This window comes from Echiichthys vipera, assembly GCF_963691815.1.
Source record: "Echiichthys vipera genome assembly, chromosome: X".
Taxonomy (NCBI): Eukaryota; Metazoa; Chordata; class Actinopteri; order Perciformes; family Trachinidae; genus Echiichthys; species Echiichthys vipera.
Genome location: NC_139825.1, coordinates 36,979,845 through 37,005,354, shown reverse-complemented (window position 1 = coordinate 37,005,354; position 25,510 = coordinate 36,979,845). Strand labels below are relative to the sequence as shown.

The window sequence follows — 25,510 nt, the reverse complement described above, 5'->3', positions numbered from 1 at the left end:
AAACAAATTGGGATAATGTTGTGAAAGATAAAAATAGTGAGCAGGCCTGTAGAGACCTACTGGATACTATCAAACATCTTGTATCTAAATTCACCAAAAACATTCCTAATAAACATCGAAAACAAACCTTGCCCTGGTTTAACACCACATTGTGGCAACTTATTAAGGAAAGGGATGCAGCTCTGAAAAAATCCCTAAAATACGGATTTGATACTGCCCCCACCCCTACAGCTCAGAATAAATAATACTACACAGTATGATATCGACAATAGTTTTAATGATTATTTTATTCATTCTGTATTAGAATTGGGCTGCAACTCATTGGATTCGCAGCTAAGGCCGTAACCAATAAATCCACCTTACTGAATTTTAATTACATAGATAACGCGGAAATAAATCAAATTTTATCAACAGAATCCAACTTTTAAAAAAAAGATATTTGGGGTCTAGATACTTTTCTTCTAAAGAAATTCAAGGATGTCTTAACTACTCCCATTACATACCTTGTAAACAAATCATTGGAGGAAAGTACTTTTCCTAATGCGCTTAAAACGGCTATAGTAACTCCCATCTTTAAGTGTGGGGATAGACAGGAAGTTAACAATTACAGGCCAATTATTATACTGCCTGCCATCTCCAAGATGGTTGAAAAAACAGTGGCAGAACAGCTACATTTCAGTGCAGAATACCTAATGCATTCCATGCAGTTTGGCTTAAGAGCTAACCACTCAACTGACACGGCATACTGTTATTTCATCGAATACATTAAGGCTAATCTTGACAATGGAGTAGTAGTGGGTGCTGTGTTCCTAGACCTACGAAAGGCTTTTGACACCGTGACCATCCAGGTCTCCTCTTCAAGTTAGCTCATTTTTATTTGTCCCCAAATGTACTAAACTGGATTGGGTCTTATTTGTCAAATTGTTTCCAATGTGTTAGGATAAAAGATAAGATATGATCTTTAAATGCCTGTTCCATGCGGGTGCTGCAAGGTTCCATCTTGGCACCACTTCTATTCAGCACTTACATCAATGATCTTCCCTATATATGCAACAGTGTGGAGATCTTGATGTATGCTGATGATACAGTCCTATTTACACATGGTAAAGACCCAAAACAGGTTGCTACCAAATTGACACTAGCAATGCAGAATGTCACCAAGTGGTTAAGTAGTTCTTGTCTCACACTGAATACTGAAAAAAACATCACCATGTTCTTCCGAAATAAATACAAACAAAGTGATATTCCAAACATATATGTGGATGGTAAAAAGCTAAAAAATGATGATGAGTTTAAATACCTAGAAGGGATTCAACACTCACTTTTAAAAAACACATTAAAAAGCTGGGTAATACATTGAGATATAACATAGCTAATTTAGACACATACGGAATTCCATGACAGTTGATGCATCTATGACTTATGTAAATGCTACGATTATGTCACATCTGCATTTCTGTATGTCAAGCTGGTCCCAAGCTAACAAGACTTTCTTGAAATCCATTAGATCACTTCACAAACAAGATATTAAAGTTTTAGACAAGAGATCAATGCAATACCACCACTGTGCCATACTGGGCAAGTATAATATGCTTAGCCTTGATAATCTCATATTGTATTCTGATATGTGCCTTATACACAAAATAATTCATAATGCTGCTCCACCACCTTTGAAAGAATTTACCCATCTCTGCTCTGAACGAATGGGCAGAGCTATTAGAGCTACTAGATCCATCACAAGGGGAGATTGTAGCCTCCCAAATTGGAGCACTGCATAAGCCTCCTCCTTTAGAGCTACTAAGGCATGGAACCCTTTCCCAAGCATTCTAAAAAATGTTACAGATTCCCATGCTTTCTCACGTAAGGTAAAAAAAAAAAATGTATATTAAGAAATCAGTCAGCACTAATCCTCAATCTGTACTCAGTATTTCTGCATATGGCCATAACTTCCATGATACTCATTTACTTTATGCTGTGTGTGTGTGTGTGTGTGTGTGTGTGTGTGTGTGTGTGTGCGTGTGTGTGTGTGTGTGTTCTTAATCTTGTTTTTACCTGCCCAGGGACTGCAGTTGGAAATTAGCTTTTAGATAGAATCTGGTAAAAACCATCTTTTTACATTATGTAACCAATTAATTTTGTACATGGCCCCTGAAACAAATAGACAAAATAAACTAAACTAAACTAAACCTTTACTGTGACAAACGTATCCTCTTTGAGTATCAGCTCGACTAATTCTGAGACAATTCCTTAACAAAAAAATTTCCACTGTGACAAATATTAGTTATAGGAATGTCTGACAATGACATCACAATACATTTTATATTTGATGAGAGATATATTTTAATTTTATAGTTAGAATGTATTGAAGTAAATACAATACGACATCAGTCTCTAATTTAGGGAAGGCAAAAGCTCTTTATGTAAAAGGTAAACAGTCAAGATAGTCCTTTCTGCCCTCAGTAGCACGCATGCGCTCATTGTAATATTGCTGCCTTCATGTGCTTTTTGTAGACTCCGACTTCCGATACACAAACTTAAAAATATCACTGTCCCAACTCAATACCATGCTGATACTGTAAGTTAAGCACCATGGCAATTAATATAAATGTTGCACTATTTTAGCAGTTTATGGCCAAAAAATAGACACAGCAAACTACTAATATAAAAAATAAAAAATATATTTGGCTATAGTTAATACAGTTATATGCATGTTTTTAAATAGCCAACAGGCTGCAATTAATTTTGTATTCGCCATACAGTGTATATATAGACTCTTCATAACATCTTTAATAAGTAAGCCTAGTCACGTGTGTATATATGCTATATGCTACGTCCACGTATATACCTTAGTCTATGGTATATATATATCTATATATATATACCTATATAAAAAATGGACGTAGCATACCCGTCAGGCTCTGTTCTACGGATACGTCTGTCTGGCTGGCTATACCTCCGAGGAGAAGTGGGGGCTAGCTGTCACTCAAGAGGCCACACCCCTAATTATTCATAAACTTTAACCTCCAATAAAATAAAAACTAGCCTGGTACAAAAACATTGTCATGGAGATATGACCTAAATATACAGACTAGAATCTTTTTTGTACCAGGCCTTAAACAGGTTTAATTATGCTGTGAAAACGGCCTGTATAACATGGGGGTCAATAAGAAATTGCTATATTGTGCAAACTACTCCTAGTGGCCCCTCGGAGAACTGTAGTTTTTGGCACTTCTGTATTTGATCAACCAGGAAGTTGCTGTGGTGGGGGATTGATACAGACAGTTTCCAATTAAGGTATTCAAGTCCAAGATTTATGGTATTATAGAAAATGTATATATTTAGTTAACAAACAATATTTCTACATTTTAGCATAAAGTAATACCTTAATTACATTGCTGTTGAGTCTTCCATGTTAACCTATCTGGAATTTTCCGACTGTACCTGAATGCAGCATGAACAGCAACACATTCCCAGCGCCACAGCAGAGCACAGACTGGGAATGAGATTCAGCTAAGTACACGAGAGCGTCGTACCTCGTTAAACGTGCGGAGGACGGTGTCAACCACCGATAAAGTCACGGTCGGACGTGGGGGAATAACAGTGCACTCGCTGTTACTTGGTTAATTGAAACACCATTTAAAGTGCATACGAACAACTGAGAGGATTCAATAAGTGGACACACACGAGACGTGAGTGGAACCGTGGTAGATGTAAAATGACATCGATTAAGATGGTTTAAACTGCAGGGATGTTAAGGGAATGATGAAAACAATACCGACACATTAAGAAGTTATTTCAGAGCAGACAGGAATGGCTTGATTTGTCAACCGGGGAGAGCGGTGGGACGATACTGTCAGAGGTACTGTTTCTGTGGTAGGGAGAGAAAGTTTGCTGCGCTTCACTCGGACTACTACTTTCTGATTTCTGCTGTGACTGTTTTTTCATCCCAGAGGCAGAGCCCGTCAGTTTTGGTGCCGGCTCATAACTGTTCAAAATGTCTAAACCCGTGCTAAAGAAAAACCACTGGACCTCAAGAGTGAACGAGTGCTCCGTCTGTAAAGATGCCCGTGGTGACTTGAACGTTCCTCTGCGCGGCGGAGCGGAGAACGGGGAGTTCGCCTACATTGGCGAAGTTGACGAGGATGTCGTGGTTTACAAAATTGGAACAATGTATGGAGGAGAACTGCTGCTGGAGGTGGAGAATCTCTCGATTTCGGGATTACCCTTGTACGATGTGCAGACAGTGATAAACAACTGCAAAGGTCCCGTCAGGTTGAAAACTGTCAGACAAGGTAAGGACTGGGAGATACAGCGACACACGCCAAACTCAGTTTAAACGTTTACCCTTTTAATGTTGCCTAGTGTTCTGGAAAGACGGGTTGAACTTTTGTAACAAAGTCTTTTATTGAGACACAATTAAGCACTGCTCAATTCGACACGCGTAAAATATACAGTTAGGCTGAAAGTTTATCAAAAGTGACACGTTTAAGTTGGCTTTGCTTGCAGAGAGAAGTGTTGTGGGCATTTTAAAGTTGGAAATATGTTCAAATAAGTTCTTCTAGTTGAATTATTGGTTTATCCAACGGAACATTGGGTGACAAAACTTAAAGAAGTCGTGACATTGTACACCTGTCGATGAGCAAGGCCACGTTAAATTGACAGATTTGTGAATGAAGTCTGGCATATCAGATAATACCACCTGTCTGGCCTCGGGGGAAGGAAACACATTTTCTCAATCATTATGTATCCAACTTCATCTTTGTTCTGTATATTTTCCAACCTTTTGAAATGTCTCATGTACTTAGAAACCATTAAGAATGCATTTTAGCTTAGCCTACATTACTGACATACTATTTTATGGAGAAAATGCATTCAACACCTGATATAATCATATCCTTCCAGGTGTCACTCATCCCATTATCTTACTTTAAATAGTACTAATTAGGCTACACTTTTTCTCCATGTCGGAGGCCTGTATGAATATCAGGTGATGCCTGGATATTAGGCCAGAAACAGCAGCATATGAAAAGGTCTGTTGAGTTTACCATAATTTTGAGTACGTCAAACAGGCTGTTTCTGTATAGGCTGTAGTATCTGTTGAGTCCTCAAACAGGCTAGACTGGCAACACTTCTCTAGCACCTAACAGGAATGGGAACATCAGTTACCTCACAGAAATGTGAACATCAGGCCAATGTGGCTGGTCTGGCCAGCTCATGGTCGGCTTGACTCAGCAGGGCAGGGCAGTTGACACTGAGCCACTCTGACAGGCTCCCAGCATGGCAAAGCAGACTGCTGAAGGGATGCTCAGAGCCACCCTTGGCCACACTAACTTCCTGTAGAGAGACAGACAAAAGAGCATCAACTCTTCAAGGACAATTTCACATGTTTAGAACCTGACTATGGTCGACTACCCGGAATGAGGCGGGTCTATCTTGCCAAAAACACCCCTAATTTGCATGTGAGTCACTCAGATGGCGTTTGACGGGGTAGAAAATGGCCCTGCTCTCCAACAGATGTAGGTGTGTAGGAGTGCAGGTGATTTAATTAATTTTGAAAGTGCTGTTCTTAATGTTTTTAGAATTAATTGAACAGATCAATAGTAAACACTCACTGTTGGTGGCTACTTCTTCAGGATATCTGTATTTCTGTTAGCACAGGCACATGAGCGAACCATTGTATACTTGTGTCCTGGTGATTCTAAACTGTGGCGAGTGCTGCGCTTAGGTCGCCTTCTCCCATTCAGTAACTGCAGGGGTAGTGTGTTCGGATAAAACTCTTGCTGCAGGAGAAAACAGCAGTAAACAAATCATTGTGCCAAGTGGTGGACATCTTTTTTTACAACTGTTCCCGTTGTTTTTGTGCTGGATTTCAAAGCCTTCTTTGGATCTTCCTTATTGCGGAGCAATTAAATATAAAACAGATTGTTTTAGTCAGCACTCATGTAAATACTTTCAAATGAATCACCAGTGTGAAATTTGAATGTAAAATGTCCGGTCTTGCCAGTCTTATTATGCACCCCCCCCCCCCCCTTCCTGTCTACAGTCCGTAATGACTTTAGACAATAAGAGGAAACTCACTTCTTACTTTTTTTTAAAGATTATTTTAAGTTTTTCAAGCCTTTATTATATAGGACACATATGAAATAGGGTGAGAGAGATAGGGGGAGACAGGCAGCAAAGGGCCGCAGGTCAGAGTCAAACCCGCGCCTGCTGCCTCGAGGACCTTCAGCCTCTTTACATGGGGAGACTGCTCTAACCACTCAGCCACCGGCCGCCCCTCACTTATTACTTTGAACCAATCAGAAGTCTTGGGGCTCCCAGCTCACCCCATTTTCAGGACCCATCTGGGGATGTCGGGTGTCACCACAATACAACGTTACATGATCCGATTTCATTTCAAGATTTTAATAATTCACACTGTCTGGGAATTTCCCTCCCTAATCAGCCCTTATTGGGAAAATATGCTCAGCAACAAGGGCCATCTGTAAAATCTAAGTGACCTAATTTTACCCATAGCTTGTGCCATTTTCTCACTTTAATCAAGTGGGATGTGTGGAGAGGTACAATAGAGATAACTGTTCAGGGAGAAGTTTTGCAATGTGATGTGTGGAGAGGTGCTGCTGTAGTGTCTTGGCTCACTGGTATTCACAAAGCAATTGCTGCTGTTGACCAATGTATATATATGGCATAATACGGTGCCAGCTGTATTAAAGAGACCTGTTGAAAAGTGTTAGGCCGAGATCTTCATCACTCTATTCAGACCTGTAACTCGTGCATACATCCAGGGGCAGTTTGAGCTGATAAAAGGCTCTAACCAGTTCTGCAGCAGAGATTGTATTGTTTGCTTTGGGTATCAGTGAAAAGTATAGGACACATACACACATTTTCTCTGCAGAACACACACCCTGTGCGCTGCTACTGAGTCCAAGCCACGAGAAGCCCACTTCGCTGTGTATGGACTGGGCAGAAGCTGTGGGAAAATAACTGGATTATGTAATTATGGTCTATTACATACACAGACATGTACTCTCACTCCTCACCCTTTTAAACCACTAGCTACTCACCCTGTCCTTATGTAGTTCAATATTACTATAATGGCAAATACAATAGGCCAAACATAAATCACATAATGACACGACATATCAATCTAATAAACACCAGAAGATCTTGGATAATTTTAAGACGATTACGTAGTGCGCCACATATAAAAACAATGACGTAACACAATGGATAACACAAACAGTGCTGCACAAACACATGCTTGTACAAACACTATTTCAAAAGAGAGGTTTCACATTGAGAGCAGATTGGTGTCATGCTCTCTCTGGTGTTAATATATATGTTGGGTGTGTTGATAAGCAGGAACATATTTATATATATATATATTTATATATATATATATACATATATACACATACATATGTATGTATGTATGTATAGGGGATTGTAGCCAACAAAGGTCTTCACAAGCACTGTAAATCCAATATGTGTGTATGAAGGTGTGTGTTGTTTGAACATGAAAAATGGCACAATGGCACAGAGTTGGGTTTCCCCAGGCAGAAGGTAGGCTGTGTGACGCTGCATGTGACGATGCTCTCTCTCTCACACACACACACACACACACTCACACACACACACACACACACACACACACACACACACACACACACACACACACACACACACACACACACACACACACACACACACACACACACACACACACACACACACACACACACACACACACACACACACAGGCTTTTTTAAATCTTCACGTAAAACCAACCGCTCTCCCAGACCAATCAGGAATTGATTCGGAAGAGTGTATTTCTTCCCAAGCTGCATTATATTATGGAGCTGGTGTGATAAACGAGGCCTCACTAGCTATAAATTCCTGGAAGCAAAAAATGTTCTCCCTTTCATAATGCCGTTGCGAGTTGCTAACCAGTGCTGCTCAGATTTACACACCGTGTTACTGCATTAACTCCAAACTCTGTGTGTATGTGTGTGTGTCTGGCAGGCATTGCATATGGAAGTGTTTATTTCCTTTCTCTCAGTAGGAAGTCAGAGACCCCTCCCCACCCAAACCGTTCTTCCACCTTCGTATTCACTGACAGCGGTGGAACAACTTCACTTCCTCCCTCATAGCAGGCTTTAGGAAAGATCTCTGGCTTAAATTTCAGGGTGTGTGTTTATGTGTGTGAGTAGATTTTAAAGCCAGAAAGAGGAAGTGATAGAAGTCACATGTTTACAGTATAAGCATCTTGCCTACTTTGAGCTGAAATTGCGTGTCAGTAGCTTAAGCTCTGCATTTAAACACAGCGGAGGGACACTCGGTTACGAACTAAATAGACCATGAAATGCTCTCAGTAATGCAGCGCTTTTTGTAATCCCGCTAAAGAGGCACATACTGTATGCACGTGTGCAGTCTCTTCTCTTGTTTGCTAAAGAATAGTCTTTCTTTTCATAATTAGCTCAAGTGTAGGTTGTTGTATTGAGTCTGAGTGGGAATTGGTCACATTTGGCACTTACAGTTTCACACTCTGTCAGAGAAAGAAAAGGGCCAACTAATTTACAATATTGAGTTTAGTAGGGCGGGGAAAGGCAGTTCCCTTTCCTTTCCTTTGAAGATTTCTCTTATCCAGGGTCTTCAAATTGTATACATGCATAGTAGAGGGGCGTGTATTTCAGAGGAATACATCAAGATTTAGATAAAAAATCTTTTAGATCTTTAGACATTAGTTGACTGCATGGTGACCTTTACTATATGGTCGACACTGGAAATTGAAGTCTCTGCATAGATGTCTAAGGCAGTGGTTTCCTTTGGTTTAACCCTAACCATGAAATGCTGAGCTTCTTATGAGTGTCAGAACACATAGGGAGATTAAAGCCCTTAGCTTTCAGTACCTAAGGTAACTTTTAACCAAAGTGTAGGATGAGATGACAAATCTACTCAAAAGGCATTCACTTATTCCCATACTGTCAATCTGACTGCTTGGTTAACATAATCCCCCATCTGGGAGGTACGATGATGTTAGTGAAATTAGCTTCCAATCTCAGAGCAGGTCAGCGTCTTAATCAAAGGTTTTTATGAAGCATTAAGATACTGAAAATATGCATATGACTTATTTTCCTTTTCCTGAGAAAAATCCAGTAATTCTTTCCTCTAAATCTACTCCAAAATATGTGAAAAATCTATAACTTACCCTGGAACACCATACCCCCAAATTGCAAGCTGACGTTCATCCCCCAAATTGACCCCTCCTAGTAGTACTAAAAACATTTTGATTTTGTATTGGTGTTTTTTTTGCATTTTGGTGCCCCTACAGTTTCAGATTGCAATTCATGTATACACTGCAGTTATAAATTTGGAGAAATGTACGTTTGTTGTGATTACATTTTAACTAATGTTCAAAACTAGCGAGTCGATAACTTTGCTAACAGAGCCCAATATCAAGCAAGTGCAACAACACAAGACATAGCAAGCCAAATAATATTACTTACTAGCCCAACAACAAGAAGACCAGCTCGGTGTCTATCTTTCAGCGCTTTATTTCAAGAAGCTCTGTCCATTTCTCCTCTCAGCTTCCTCTGCGAGATGCATTTTTTAAATTTGTTAAGTGTTAAACCTAAAACAGTGTTAACTTGCTGTTTAAATTAAAAGCACCAAAACCTTTCCAAGTTTAGATCCTGCTGTTCAACCAACTAATCAGAACCAGCCACCTTTTGAACAGTAAATGTGGCAAATGTTTAGTCAGTAGCCAAGACACCAGTCACTTTGGAAGTAGCTGACACTTCAAAGTCTCTTCCAGCGTCCACTGTGCACACAGTCTGTCCAACCGTAGGCATCTCTGTTCTATGTCCTATGTCTGCAGATAGTGGTGGTGTGTGGGCATGTATGTGTGCCCGTCTTTCTGTCAGCTCTGCTGCTGTTAAGCTCAAATGTGATGTGGTTATGCCTGCAGCGGGCAGGATGTGAAGTGATGGGAATAATAGTGTCTTTGGGCATCATTAATATGGCTGAAATGGGACCCAGATAAAGAGTGAATGTGCTAGAAAAATTCAGCTAGTTTCTAGAAAAGTTAAAAGTGTTATGTGTTTTTTTTTTTTAATTCAGCAGAGACTTTATTTCTGCACAAAGAAACATAGTTAAGTTCTTGTGCTTTTTTTGGAACTCCAACTCCTGTTTCTGTAAACTTTTTGACACACAAGATGGTAAAAAGACACTTGAAAACTTACTAAAGATAAATTAAAGTTCATTTGTTGTCATTCAAGCTAATCATCAGCTCATTATCTTTCTAGTCGTGATTTCAACCAGAAAATCTATACTTTATCTCTCAGCCTCCTTGAGATAAAAAGGAATCTCTTCCCCAGTCTTCTTCATTCTTTTCATTACTTTTTTAATTAGGTTCTGGTTGAGGCCTTTGGGTCTATTTACACAAATCCCATTAATGTAAAGTCTTTGGGAAGCTTACTTGCGCAGATTCATGTGCACAGAGACAAAACAAAGTAGTATATACAGGTTTAGAGAACAGCCTAGCCCTGATTAAGAGGATTTAGACGCACAATTCTGTGTCTCTGTGGCAGTGAGCACACATGCATACACACACATGCCCAAACTCCTGGGCTCTTTCTGCAGCGGCAATTATGTGGCACACAACAATGCCTCGTTGAACCGCACTGACTTATGCCTTCTCCTTCTCCTCCTCATCTTTCATCGCTCTATTCATCTTGTATGCTCTCTTTATCTCTCCCCTCTCAAGTCTATTCTCTGCACACTCATTGTTGTCTGAGTATGGGAATTGTGACGACTCTTACTAAGGGGCAGCCCATTCTGACTAAATCCCCCACCCTGTCCTTTTTCTGCTTAAGTCCTCATGAAAAGAATCGCTTCAACAGGTCACTTCACAGCAGTTTTGGATGATGGTGTGTGGCAAAGCATTAAAGACATCCTTATGTGGGTGGCAGTGATAGGAGACTGTCGGTTTAATGAAAAAAAATACCTGAGAAAGATTCAAGTTAATGAAGGCCTATTGGTAGCGTGTAAAGGTTTGTGGTGAGGAAATGACCACTGATGTGTAAGTATTTTAATAATTGTTAAGTAGTCAGTTGGGTACTATTGCTCTTGCACATTTTGGGAAAGATACTTTCTCGTTTTCTTGCAGAGAGTTGGATAAAATACTTGATTCGGTCAAGTCCGTACGATAAATACGCAGCTGGGCTAGCAGCCAGTTAGCTTAGGTTAGCATTAAGACAGGAAATGGTGTGAAACAACTAGCCTTGCTTTATCCAACGGTAACCAAATCCATCTACTGTATCAGCACAGGCAAAGTTCACTAATTAGCTCACTCTAGATCTTTTTGGACCGAAGAGTCCAGGGGACTTCCTGAGAGGAACTGCCAACCTGGAAAGAAATAGCCTGATAATTAGGGATGCACCAATCTGATATTAAGACTGGATATCGGTCCCGATATTGAAAAATTAGCTCAAATCAAATATAAGTGGTTACTTATAGACATGTGTTCCTTAAGGTACAGCTGAGAAAAATAATAGCAAAAATGTAAAACCACAGCTTTGCCTTAACATCACAACAACTACGGCAAGTCTGAGTGGACAAGCAGCAGTGCCCGTCAAAACTCTGCCAACTCTCTTAAAGGGGCAGCACATTGTTATTTAAGTTACTATGCTATGAGGTTCAGCTGCTATTTTTTATTATTAATTCCTATTTGCACTAAATATTAGTAGTGATTTAGTAATAAGTTTCATTACCGTTATTTAAGCTACCTTATTATCAGGTTCAGCTGTAACATTTAATTCAAATTTTCAGAAGTTTAAGCCTGTGTGCAATTGCTTATTTTAATAACCAATTAATACATAAATACGTTCAGTACATTTGTGTCTATGTGTAAATTTGTTACATTGTTTCTTTTACAAAAAACAGGGATGTAATGTTTTAGTCAAGCTGAATATGCTTAGTCTCTTCCACATGGCGAGGTGTACAGTTTATTAATTCAGTAATGTTTACAGATCGGTATTGGGTATCGACTGATATGCAAAGCCCAGGTATCGCTATTGAGACTGAAAAAGTTTCATCGCTGCATCCCTAGTTACAATCCCTTGTAAAATGGTGAATGAGTGAGACTGTATATTCACACAAGCACATTTTCCAGAATGGCAAAGTATTCATTTAATCTTGCTAAGAAAATGTGAACAGTCAATTTCTTTGAATAAGAGTCCTGCTGTTCCGTCACTAACAATGACCTGTTAAGCTACATTTATGCAGTTCTTACATCTTGAAATATCAGCCGGTGTGATTTTGACCTGCACCGAAGCATCCTTGATTGAGAAAGCATGTGTGCACTGCAGTTAGCTGGAAGCCTTCAGGACACCAAATGGCTTTGGTAATCTCTTATGATGACAGGGGAGATATGGTTGTGTCATCAACTTCGCAGGTGGCCTCCCAGTGCTTAGCAGCTAAGGGCTAAGTGACACTATGTCTTACAGTAACTGCAACTATCTGATAGCCCTGTGTCCAACTGCTTGGCTCTGCGTGATGACTGTGCATCAGCTGTGCTTGTGTGTCCCCTAAAGCTGAGCACTCACCGCATGACTCCTTAACCACAGATCCCTGTACCACTAACATTAAAGTCTGTTGTTTCCAGTGGTTTCATGCCTCTTCAACTTAGCAGCACACACACCAAATGATTAAAAACATGCTGGGGACCCACACAGAAGATATTTTATCTGCTGGTATGCAATTTGGTAAGATAAAATAAAGTAAAAGTAAAGTAAAAATACAGAACAGGACTTAAGCTAATTGTGCAGATCTTGAGAAGGAAGAGTGATGTCTACTCACTAGTGCCAGAAAAGAACAAAAATAAGTGAAATATGCCAAAGTAGAAGCAGAATAGTTGTCAAGGGTATCCCCAAAGCAATTTCAGTCAAAAGCAACTAGACTTGGTTATTTGTCTAGGAAGACATTTCACCTCTCAACCAAGAGGCTTCATCAGTTCAATGTGCGCAACTGACCAGGCTGGGACTGGTCCAGTGGCCACAAAGTCCAGTTGCTTTTGACCGAAATTGCTTTGGGGATAACGATGACCTGGACAAATGAGAACATTCACACTCTTGTCAAGGGTTAGTATTTTCTAACCCAGTTATATAGTAATTGTTTTTCTCTTCCACATGGTTTTAATTAAATTTTATCATGAAATCTTTTGCCTGCTGGCTTTTGTTTCTCTAACCGTTCTCAGAAGTATTTAGTGTTAGGTGAAAACAGAATTGATTCAGAGCATAGCATTTTGTCTCCAAAAGTTAAAACATGCCTTGATTTAGTTAAAGTTACATAGATTTTCTGGGGACAAAACCTCTGTAATGACTGTTGGAGACTGATAATATTGGCCAATTGTATATGGGACCAATGTGGATTCTAAAGAATTCTTCTCCTCCTTTGGTCATAATATCTCAGCACAATAAAGTTGAGAAAACACAAATTATTTGCTTATTTCATCTGTCGTTGTCCCACTGTGTGTGTTTGTACGTCTGATAGTGAGGCATAAAGGTCAGTATGCATATGAGCACCTAAAGGTCAGCACATGTACTGTATGAAAACAATGGAGAAACTTTGCCCTCATTTTTCAAAGGCAGAAGCAAGCCATACACTCATCATTTACTGTACAAGCTTCATTTAACCAGAACAGTGAGGAAAATGTGACAGCTTTCTGATATAATCTTAATTAGACAAGCAGAGACTAATTACCAAAGACTTGGGAAAGATTAAATCTTAATTAAGAGGTCACTGGTGTCCACCTCCTCTCTTCACTGTTTGCATCATTCACAGATGTTGACGTCTAGTCTCTTGAAATTACGTTTGTTTTAGGGCTGGGACTTTTAACGCCTTAAATATGCGTTATTCATTAATTACAGAAAAAATAACGCAACAAAAAAAGACGCAATTAATTGGAACGTCGCTCATTTCACTAGTTTCCCCCAGGCCCGTAATACTGATGCACAGGACGCAAGACGAGAGAAATGAAACCGATGAGAAGCGAGATGAGTTGTTGCTGGCTTCAGTGGGCCAACATTTGGGTTCTAAAAAACGACCAAGTTGAAACATGGTTCCAACTGATTTGGACATTTGGGTTCTCTCATGTCTGCATAATTTCAGTTTTGGAGTGCTTGTGAGAAAGAGGCTTCTGTCAGTCATTCTGGAAAGGCATAGCCATTGCCCTCCTGTTTTTAATCAAAGATGGTAAATGTGCCTGATGATAGATCTTGGCAGGTTAAGCTAGTATTACATAAGTTTACTCTATATGTAAATTCTCACACATTTACTACAAATTTTCATATGATTATGATAATCCTCCTCCTTTTAAGAAGAAGATATTGTACATCTTCACCATGACCCTCCCTTATTTTCATGTCACCCTCCTCAATGAATTTGACATTGAGTTAAATCCACTTTAGATTTGAACTCCCTCCAGAGTCTGATGAAAGCTACAAGAAAGAAGCCCGCTTGCTTTTATAATTCAAGAACTCATACTACTGCATATGACATACCAAACAAACGTATGCAACACCAGACTCTTTACATTTTACAATCTACAGACAGCAGAAAGGCTTAACGGAGGCTTTCTCTGTGTTACCTTGTCAGGATTGTTTTGTACTCAAGATCTCAATTCTAATCTGTTGTGGTTTCTCTAGAATATTCATGTAGGGATTTTCAGTGTGCTGTCACAGTTTTTCAGATATTTTTTTGTTAGCAGTATGTTGCTAGTCCGTTCCATCACTGAAGTTATATAGATTTGACACCATGAAATACTGGTGTTAAGACTGACTTAAATTGCTTCCCTGTGCTGCACTGAACAAATGTTAAGAGACAGTCAAGCTTGGCATGATTCTCAGGTTTTAACATTTTAAGCAGAAACACCCATTTCTCACAGGCCTCACAAACATTTACACTTGCCTATTAAGAAAGGCTGTACTGTCAAACTGGAGCAGTTGTGGGTAGTTTTGGTAACCAAATTGGCACCCTGATCTATCTGAAATCACATCTCTCACTCCACAGTGTTACATTTTTGCATGTTCATAGCAATGGGTGTGGGCTTGTGGACCGCATGCCACCACTGGTAGTGGCCACCATTACGTGCCTAATCCTATACCCATATGGAAAAACAGCAGGATTATGACTCGACACAGAGCCCCTAGGCCTTGCTGTCATCATGCCTGTATTTTCAGTTGTTTTAATGACTGCTCAACAGCACATTGACTGACTCTTGCCAGTCTTGATGGAGGCTTTTGTGAAGTGGAGGTTTACCACACATAGCATATTGTTGATGCAATTTGCAAGGCTTTCATGTGGGCACCATGTGATCTTTAGCTGTGTGTTTGGTCAAGTGTGCAGGATTGTGTGGGCAGGGTTTGAATTCCATTTGTCACTTGGTAATGCCACACTACTATCACTGCAGCTTTATATTCAAACACACACACACACACACACGCACAACCTACATGCCTAACATGTATCCATAATCTGTGCCCTTAGGTTAAACATGTAAGCTTATTGCATGCAGATGTATTCCCCTAAGTTTGCATGTAGGAATACACTCACATGCACACACTACTGCTAGCCTGAAATCTTTACTGTTCAGGAATGCACTGTTTACATAGCTGGACCTGGCCAAGATTAGTATTTTATTCTCTCAGGTGTCTGCTGTGTGTCACTGACACACTTACTTTATAGGCCCTGGTCATGGATATGAAAACTGGATACAGCGTTAAAGGTGGAAGCCCCGTTCATTCCTATAAAAGCTGCTCAGTGGCGCATGATGCCAAAAAAGTTCAGCCACCTTGTCTAAAAATAACCGAACAATTGGCACCACTTCCGTGTTAGGAGTCCTATAGAGCAGGCGCACCAGAAACTCCCGCCGACTGACCCAGCCAGTTTTCTGTTTAGTGCTGTGGCTAACAGGGATTCAATGATTTAATTGTGCGATTATGCTAGACTTTCAAAATGTTATCTGACCAGATGAATCTAATTCCATCAATTCTTAAATAACACGAGTCATTTTATGGGGATTGTGATTTTATATTCAATCAATACATTTTTTAATTTAAAGACATCTCTTTCGCCATGTAAGTAATTGGAAAAAGGTCTTTTTGGGAACCCATAGCAATTTGTGGAAGTGGCGATGTAATTACAGCTCAGTGTGTCTGAAAAGATACATATTACAATTTGGGTAAAAATACAACTATGACTGCAGAAGGCCTGTTAGACCATCATTTTGATGGTCTAACAGGAAGCATCTTTCTACCTGCTTGTGGAATTGAATCTCCCTAGCCTAGTCAACTGCATCATTGTAAAAGCAAAGTGCAACATCAGCAGACCTTTTATATGATCTCTCTCTCTCTCTCTCTCTCTCTCTCTCTCTCTCTCTCTCTCTCTCTCTCTCTCTCTCTCTCTCTCTCTCTCTCTCTCTCTCTCTCTCATAGTTCCTTCAACCCCCTCTCTCCCTCTTTCATGTCTCCACTTATAGCACCTAGCCATGAAATGACAGTTCCTTTACTGGTGATGTATTGCACCAATCTGTTTAACACAGAGAATCCTCTTATTTTCTTAAAAATTCATTGGCACAAATAGGCAGAAGATTGCTGTCGAACACAGACGTCCCTCCATGACCTCAAGCTCTACTGGGTTCCAGAGCTCATAAATTAGACAAGAAATCTAATTTCCCTGTGGGGCTCTTAGGATCTGAGTGTTCACAGACACACTGTTTCCTCTCAGGGCGGTTGACTTCTATTCTTCTTGATGTAAATGGGCTGATAAGGGGACAGTTGGAACTGGATTTTGGCCTGGTTGCTTGCTGAGTCATGGTGGACTAGTAGTACTCTCTTTCTGTCACACTGACTGTGGCTTTTTTTAGCAGGGTACATGACAGGCCTGTTTGTCACCTCGCAGTTGGAGATACTGTGAGACAGAGTTTATTACAAGTGTTGAGTTGTGTTTGTCCCAAGACTCTTGAGGGCCACAGACAGCACCACACACTTTTAAACAATGTTATCACAGAAAGCAGCTGGAAAACTGTAATGAGAATGACTGCGATAAGAGGAGTAATTTTCAACATTGTCATGTGTTACTGAGCTGTTCTTGTCAACTTTTGAAGGGGATTTTTTTTGTTGTTCAGCTTTCCTTTAGATTAATTTTCACTATCTCTGGCTCCCACTCTAATTCCTGTGTGCCCCTTCCTGTATCCATTGTGTTGCCTTTGTCCACCATGCTCTTTGTTCTGGTAATATGCAGAGGTACTCTGGTCATTTCCTGCTTTGTAGGGTAGAGTTTGGGAACATGGTTGGGACACTGTTATGAATTCAAGAAAAGAAGTCCGAGGTCTTAGTATAATGAGACATTTAGCAGTGGTGTGTTTTATTCTGATTGACAAGCCAATCATATGTGTGTTTTTAAAACCTGCCAACTACTGACTCAGCTAATCACAGAGTCATCATCTGACCCCACTCTTGCCATCCGTTAGTTTGTTTGAAGATAAGGCTCCCCTTCTCTTCCATTAAATCACAATGAGTGCTGTTTTTAAAAACAGGCTCAAGACCCACCTTTATAATCAGGCTTTTAACTGACCTGTTAAATCCTTTTTTGTGGTGTGGAGCCTCCTGTCTGCCTGGGCTGGGGGGGATCCCTGTGGCAGCGCCCTCTGCAGTAATGCACCATGATTCCTCTTGGTGTCTATCCCCCAAAGGTAGATTCTTTCTTACCTCAGATCCCGGTGCCTAGCCTTGTCTCCTCAGCAACTGCTAGTGTATGTGTGCGGGTGTGTGTATGGCTATGTGTGTGCGTGAGTGTGTATGTCTTGGTAAATCTCTGTGTGTATATTTTTGGGTGTGGGAGGTTTGGGTTTTCATGGTGTTTCTTTGTTGTTCATGTTTTGTTTTGTTTTTTGTTTTTGCTTTTATTTTCTGTAAGGCACTTCGTGATACTGTCAAAGTATGAAAAGTGCCATATAAATTAAGATTGATTTGATTTGATTGGTCAATAGCTACTTAATCTCCTCAGAACATTTAAAGGCACAGCTACCTTAAACTACTAAATGCCGCAGTGCTCATTTCATTCACAGTTATATTGTTGTTTTTATGGATCGAGCGCGTGTACCATCTTCTTCATCGTCACTGTTCACGTGCAGGTCCTTGCATATGAAGACTGCCATCTATCTTCTGTGCCCGGACAGAAGCTGGGGCCAGTTTGCACATCAGGGATCTGTCAGGTTGCGTTTGTTTTTAATCTGTGGAATTAGCTATGGGTTGCTTCAGAACGTCTTCATGGTGTTTGCTCAGGTGTTTTCGCAGATTTGACGTGTTGCAGGGCAAAGTTTGCACCTTACTTTGTCTCTTTCCTGTGTTCCAGGTTTACATTGGAATAAAAAATTAATCCACACGTCTGCTTTCAGGTTTTGAGGCGCTGGCTTAACGCTGCTGCTACTCGCCATATTGTTATGATTTGGTCTAGTGCGGCCCCCGTCCATACAGCACAAATCAGACAAAGGTGTTGTTCACACCCCCACTGGCCAGAGGCTTGAATCGATTCAGAAGATTGCTGAATCCATATTGAATTACAGGGAAAAGAATCGCAATGCATTGCTGAATCGATATTTTTACCCACCCGTAGTCTAAACCACATGTGTCAAAATTCATACTAATTCAGTGTGAATGAAACAAATCTCCGATGTCCATTAGGTATAAACGTCCAGAAATCCACACAGAAATCAGTGAAAACAGACGCTCCTCCAGTGATAATTGTCTGTACATCCATGGGTGCATTCCAAACAGAAACTGTTAGCAGCTAACTGGGCATATTTTTAATGGTGCCTTTTTGGCAAAACTGGAACTAATGTTCCAAAATGTCTAAGTGAGACAGGTTTTTTTATCATGTTGCACTATCAATATTTCTGGACATTAATAAAGCTCAAAATATCCTATCAACACGGTTTTTAAACTCCTGAAACACATTTTCTATTTTGTCTTACAAAGGATGTAAGACTAATAGTAACCTGTAGCATGCAGACCCCGCCCATGCTGCCAGTGAGTCTGTGTTTATTAGCTCCATGCGGCCCTAGCCAGTTCATTATCCTTTTGGCAGGAATGGTTGGAATCCTACATAGCCAGTTCAGGCTGTTTGGCTGTTTATCGTTACATCTCTGGTTTGCTGTCAGTTAACAGCAGAAGCACATTTCAGGCATTTTTTATGAGCTGTTGAACATTTAGAAAAATGAATGAATAGTTTAAATTAAGTTGTCTGCTTTGTTACAGCCACTCTGTAGGGTAAAACAGCATTCATTGGTAAGTGTGGATTTAAAGTGACACAAGGAATTGTTCATTAATAGGGATGAAATTTGTAAGCAAATAATCAGTTGTGGGAACGTTAATGACAAGTAACTGATTAATCACATGAAAAAGCTGTTACAATAGATCATATCTTCCGGGGGGTGTGTGTGTGGGTGTGTATTTATGTGTTGTGTATGTTGACACCTGCCGATCCAGTTGGACAGGTTGGGGTGAAACTCAGCATACCTCTGCTGCACCTGTCGGCAGGTGCACTAAACAATGCTCAGTTGCAGAGTGCATCATCAGGGCGGGATGAAGATGAGAGATCAAAGGCTGCTGTGCTTCCTGGAAATTTGACCACACCCGCATACGTCCTGTTTTTAATACACCCTTGTTTCCTCACAAATGCAAATGCCCCAGAGTCACAATCTCTCTGGACTCAATATTTGAATTGTCTCTCCTAGTTTCAACTGCATATTCACTTTCACTGTCGAAAAGAGATTGATTATCTCTCGACAGTTTGGGCTCAAGTGTCTTTACCCTGGTTAAATACCACACTTGAGCGCTCTCTATCCCTTCACCCTTATCCCCTCTGTTCATCTGGAGAGTGTAAACATGATGTTGTAGGTGATTGGTGTCAGGTTACCTTTCAGTTGTCACGGCAACAGGGCCCTAAATCCCAAGACACCGTCGTCTCCAGGGGCTTGGCTGATTACTAAATAAAATCACACACACACACACAAACACACACACACACGCACGCACGCACGCACGCACGCACGCACGCACGCACGCACGCACGCACGCACGCACGCACGCACGCACGCACACAGACAGACTTGGAAGGCGGTAGATAAACAGTGGTGGGGAGAGGAGAAGCTTTTAGTCTCATGATGTTGCAGCCAGATAACTTTGTTTAGCTGTCTGAGTACGGACAGACCACATTCCTGCTGTCTCTCTGCACAGATGGAAAGGTACAACAGCATTGTTTTCCACATCTGGTTAGAGTTGAGCTTCTCATTGGTGGGCGGGCCACTATATATTTTAGATATCCTGGAGGTTAAGGCTTCTTAAGTGTCATGTCTAAGTTATTAACTAATATTCTAATCAAGCATATAGATGTATTAATAGAAGCCACACAGAGCTAAAAAGATGAATCAATTAATTGATATTAAGGCCTTTCCACACAGGGGGCGAGACAAATTCAACACTGCAATATGCTCACTTGTGAATATTCATGCCGGCAGGTAATCAGATATTGGGTGTGGCCAGTAAGGGTGGTAATGTCCCTTTATTGAATAATATTCACGTTCTGAACGAAAGTACTCTGCCATGACAAAAACAAGTGTTTGGAATTTACACTGACATTTGAATTAATTACACAGGAGGTTTACACTAGTGTGGAAAAGCCTTTAATCTGCAACTATTGGACAGTTAATTTATACTTCGGTGAGTTTCATTATTAGATAGTTCCAGGTTCTTAAATGTGAGAACTTGTCTTACATTATAATGAATTAAAATATTGTGGGTTCAGACAAAATGAGACAGTTGTCACCTTGGGCTGTGTTTGCTGTTATATGGACCAAACAATGATTTGAATAATGACACAAACCAAAAAACGGATTAATTGATAATATAAACAAATTGTTATTTGCAGCCCTAAATTGAAATGAGGAGTAGTATACAACATTCTACTACTTTATCCAGATTTTCTAGCATAATAAGATCCTTCTTTCAGTCCTCTCAGTTGTGAGTAGAAACATCATAATCACTGCTCTCCTGCACTTTTGCCCTCACAGATAAGCTATAGGCTGGCTGCTCTTCAGTCCCAGCTTCTACTAATCTATGGCATGTAGAAGAGAGAAGGCCAATGGATTAGCATGGCAAACTGTCTGATTTAGTCATTATATACGTCGCAATGTTTTTATCAAGCTTTGTCAATGAGGTGTAATTATCGCTACTACTGTATAATTCATGATACATTTATAAAGACAGAAATACAGGGCTGTACTTAATGTAAACTGCATGTGCAAGATGTACATGAATACTGAGTTGACTTTAGCGAGGTAAAGAGCAGCAGATGAAAATGGGAAACAAGCATCAGTGTTTCCACAGGAAAGCTGCTCCTCGGAAGGTAGTTATATCTGAATGCAGTTTTAAACAGATGGTGCCAAAGCTTTGCTCTGCATTGTAAAAAGAACACAGAGGAAAATGTGTTGCTTTGTTCTTTAAGTATCCAGACACTTGACCACAGGGCCTGTGAATGTGTGTGTTTATGTGTGTGTGTGTATGTGTGTGTGCTGAAAACTGTGCATGGACATACATGGTTGTGTGTGGTCTAAATACACTCTTTACTGTTACCCAGCTTATTGTGGGCCAAAAGGCACAAACAAGGTCATAAAAGTGACTTTGTATTGTCGCTCTAAACATAGACCGGCTCCATATTTTGATACTGATTTGCACAGGTGATTGTGTTTTTGTCGGATGTGAGTTAGCGATGGATCTGAACTCAGTTGCTGTTTGCCCATGAAATGTCAACCCTTGTCATTAACACGTGCCTTGGCATGTCATTGTTCTCAATTGAAGATTGTTATGTTATCTTTACAAATTTACCATGCTAGCTAAATTGGTATAAGCATTGTTGATTCCCTTTCCATTATAGGCGGTCATAGTTCATAGTAGGGCTGTGCTCAAAACATTGATATATATCGTCAGTATATCATAATGTAAAAAAATTGATTCAATTTGATTGATTTGATTTTAAAAAGGCAAGAAAACATTATATGTAAAACTCTAGGATTAAAAACAGAATATATTATTTCACTTTTAAGATCTCTGTGGGCCACACACACACACACACACACACACACACACACACACACACACACACACACACACACACACACACACACACACACACACACACACACACACACACACACAGAGCAACCCTACTACACGTTTCCCATCTGCCTGACACACAGATGAATTAGAGCAGACATAGGACAAGAGGCTAGGTCTGTTTTTTTTAGTTTGTGTATGTGTACCTGCTCATCTGGTTAGCCTCTCTGACTTGTTTTTCGCTCTGCTAAGCACCAGCTGTACAGGGAGGTATTTCAGTTTACCTAAGTGAGAAAAGAGCGCTCTGCACCACATTGTCAGTCAACCACAGAGCTATCACTCAGTTTGTAGTGGAATGAACGACATGCAGAGTACAGAGCACAGTGTAGGTCTGATTGAGTCACAGGATGTTCATGCTCATCAGTGACAACACTATCTTGTATAACAGAAGTGAGCCAAATACTTAAGCTTCCTGGCTAACAAATACATTTAGCTTCAACAGACGGGGAAATGTATCATGCACGTGCAGCTTTTGATGATTTGTTCACCTGGAAATGATGTCTTTCTCCAGCTGTTCCAACTACAAACTGACACCTGTTACTGTTAATATGACACGTAGATAGCAAAAACAACATTAAAATAATATGATCACATGATAATAAAGATTCTTAGTGACTTATTGTCTGTGTTTTCATGCTTAGCTTCAATTGCACAAACCAACCCAGCTCAAGTGATGTTGCAATGCACTCACAAGTCTAAGAAAAGCACACTATAGCTGTGTCTTCTTTTGTGGTCTATTTCATTTAATATGCAAGTCATTTTTTTAAATGTAAAATAAGCAGAGATTATGAGGCTTGAGTCTTGGGAACCAGGACCAGAACAAGGAGAGATTACCTAATTTTCCTCTGATTAGCATTTTAGCTCACACCCAACTTAATTCCACTCTCATTCGTTTTCTCTCCCTGGGGATCTCTCTTTCTCCTTTACTGATTGAACAGAAAGCGTTGTGGGTCATAAAACTGGGTGTGTGTATCTGTGGTCGGCTTGACACAGTCTTACGGAGCCTAAGGAGCCCTGAGGGGCTGAGGAGAAAACTGGTGGGGCTTTTCCACGAACCAAGCCCCTTACCTCCCCTCCCCTGAGACTCATTCCAGCGTTCAAACTGAAATCAATCCTTTTCCTTGTCACTCAGCACCCCTCCTTCTACTACTCTCATCATTCTCTCTCTTTTCAGTCACCTCCTCCTGTCCTCCATCCTTTTCCCCAAGCCCATATTGCCAGGAATCCAATTACATCACATGAGGGTAGACCCAGTCTAATGCTACTGCTGCTTGCCTGATTCAGTTATTTTCTTCATAAACTCCTCTTTCTCTCTCATTTCTACTTAATACGTCTTCTCCCAGCAGGTAAAGAAAGATCTCCCACCCCCTGGGCATTTGCCCCTCCAGGCGTGTGACTCTGTCCTGGGTCAATGTCACCTTGTGGCCCCACCTCTCTGGGTCCTGGGTGCCTGGCTTTCTTTGCTTTCCCACACTAAACAGCGGCTGTGTTGTCACTGTTCTGGTGGGACTGTCACGTTTTTTCTGACACACAGCAGGTGAACCATGAATGAGGACAAGGTCAAAGCAAGGCTATTGATGGGTGGATAACGGCAGGGGTGATAATGGGGAGGAGATCAAGCCATTTGGCAGCATGGTTATTATTGACTGTATTTGATAATTTGGAATTTTTGCTTTAAAAAACAAAATCTGAAATGATGACTTGTTTGTTTTTAGACTGTGAAATGAAAATGATGTACTTTGTTTTGAAAATGAACAGTGTAGAGATTTACAGTATTTGTGAATGTCAAGACATAAATGCCACTATAGATTTGCATTACTTGAACTCAAACACTAAAATTATTTTAATGTATTCTTTTTTTATTTGACAGCAGTAATGTAGAGGTGGATGGGCTGTTTTATATGCCATGTTTGTGCCTTTTGTGAGCGTGTCTCTGCGTGTTTGTCAGACATCACAGGCTGCATCATTAAGCTGTCGGGATCCTCCAACAGAAGGCAAAAGATATTACCTCCATATTTCATGTCAGGAGGAATGGACGTGCCCAGCCAGTCCCCCTGTCTAATCAGCCCAAAGTGGACTGTGCCAATCATCAGAAGCTACAAATCACTCTCATTTCCTGTTTTGGGGGTGAGGTGTGTTGTTGTTATTGCATTCTTTTCTTCACAAATACCACCATGCCTTTCAATTCGTAGCGTGCTGTGTTCGTTGTGGCAATATGCTAATATTGGATAAGAGGAGTGGCAGTGGGTGAGAGATTGCATATGTGCTGTTGACATGTGATTCCATCCACTCAAGTATGCATACATTATAGGAAAAAAATCATACACTCACTGCATTTCTGGGTCTAAAAATAATAAAAGTTAAGTATTTTTCTTGTAGTACCTACTAGAGTGCTAAAAAGTTTCCATATATTGCATTGACAGTTTAAGCTATTGCGTTGTCCTGACCTAATATGCAAGTATGTGCCTCAAGCTCTTTATTGAAAACTGCGATTTTGGATCATACTGGTGATAATGAGATCCAAATTCTGTCCAAGTATTCTGCCACAACAGTTACCAAGTGAAGTCCCTCTCTCACAAGACGCCATAGAAAACCATGAAAATAAAGCTGCAGTTCAGGCTGTTCCTTCATGATGCAGAGCTGTCAAACATCTAAATTGGATCGGCTTCGCTGATTTTAATATTGACCTTCTTTTCATAGGTTGTATAAGGACACATAAAACTTGTGAATTGAGAATCTGGTACATTTTTGCTATCAAATGGCTGGCTTAAAACTCCTAGAGATTCCTGCTAATCAACTTTAAAAGTCATGTTTGGGTGTCACTTCCTCAGCGTTCAAGAGAAAGGGATAATCATATTATATATTTAGCAGTAGTTATGGCAGACGCATAGGAGAAATCATTGAAGAGGGATTTGTTCACCAACAACAGACTTATAGTAGTAGACCAGAAAGCAAAGCGTGTTCTGCATTTATAAATTACACCAATGTAACATTAGGGAATATATATATATATATATATATTCCCTAATGTTACTTACATGTTTAAGGTGGTAGGTGAAGTTCATCGTGGACAAGTGATAGGTGAAGTTTTTCTTGCAAAGTTTGCATGTGACATTCTTGGGGTCATCCTTGTTCTTTTCAAAGGAATCCCATATTATAGACGTATTTCCTGACATAAATATCTATTAATTATTAACTGTGAAACCGCAATGTAAAAAGAAAAAAGAAAAACCTGACCGTGAGTGAGTGTCACAACTTCCTGTATCTGGCCTTTTAA

General features: G+C 40.2%; 1 protein-coding gene across 5 annotated transcripts in view; it reads left to right on the top strand.

The window, feature by feature from the left end:
* The first annotated feature begins 3,532 nt into the window (after window positions 1-3,532).
* magi1b (membrane associated guanylate kinase, WW and PDZ domain containing 1b) overlaps window positions 3,533-25,510 on the top strand; it is a 158,200-nt gene continuing 136,222 nt past the window's right edge. For all 5 annotated transcript variants that reach the window (XM_083939096.1, XM_083939097.1, XM_083939095.1 and 2 more), the window contains exon 1: window positions 3,533-4,292. In XM_083939096.1, the coding sequence (XP_083795222.1) occupies window positions 3,995-4,292 (298 nt within the window). In that variant the 5' untranslated portion in view covers window positions 3,533-3,994. The remainder of the gene's footprint in view (window positions 4,293-25,510) is intronic.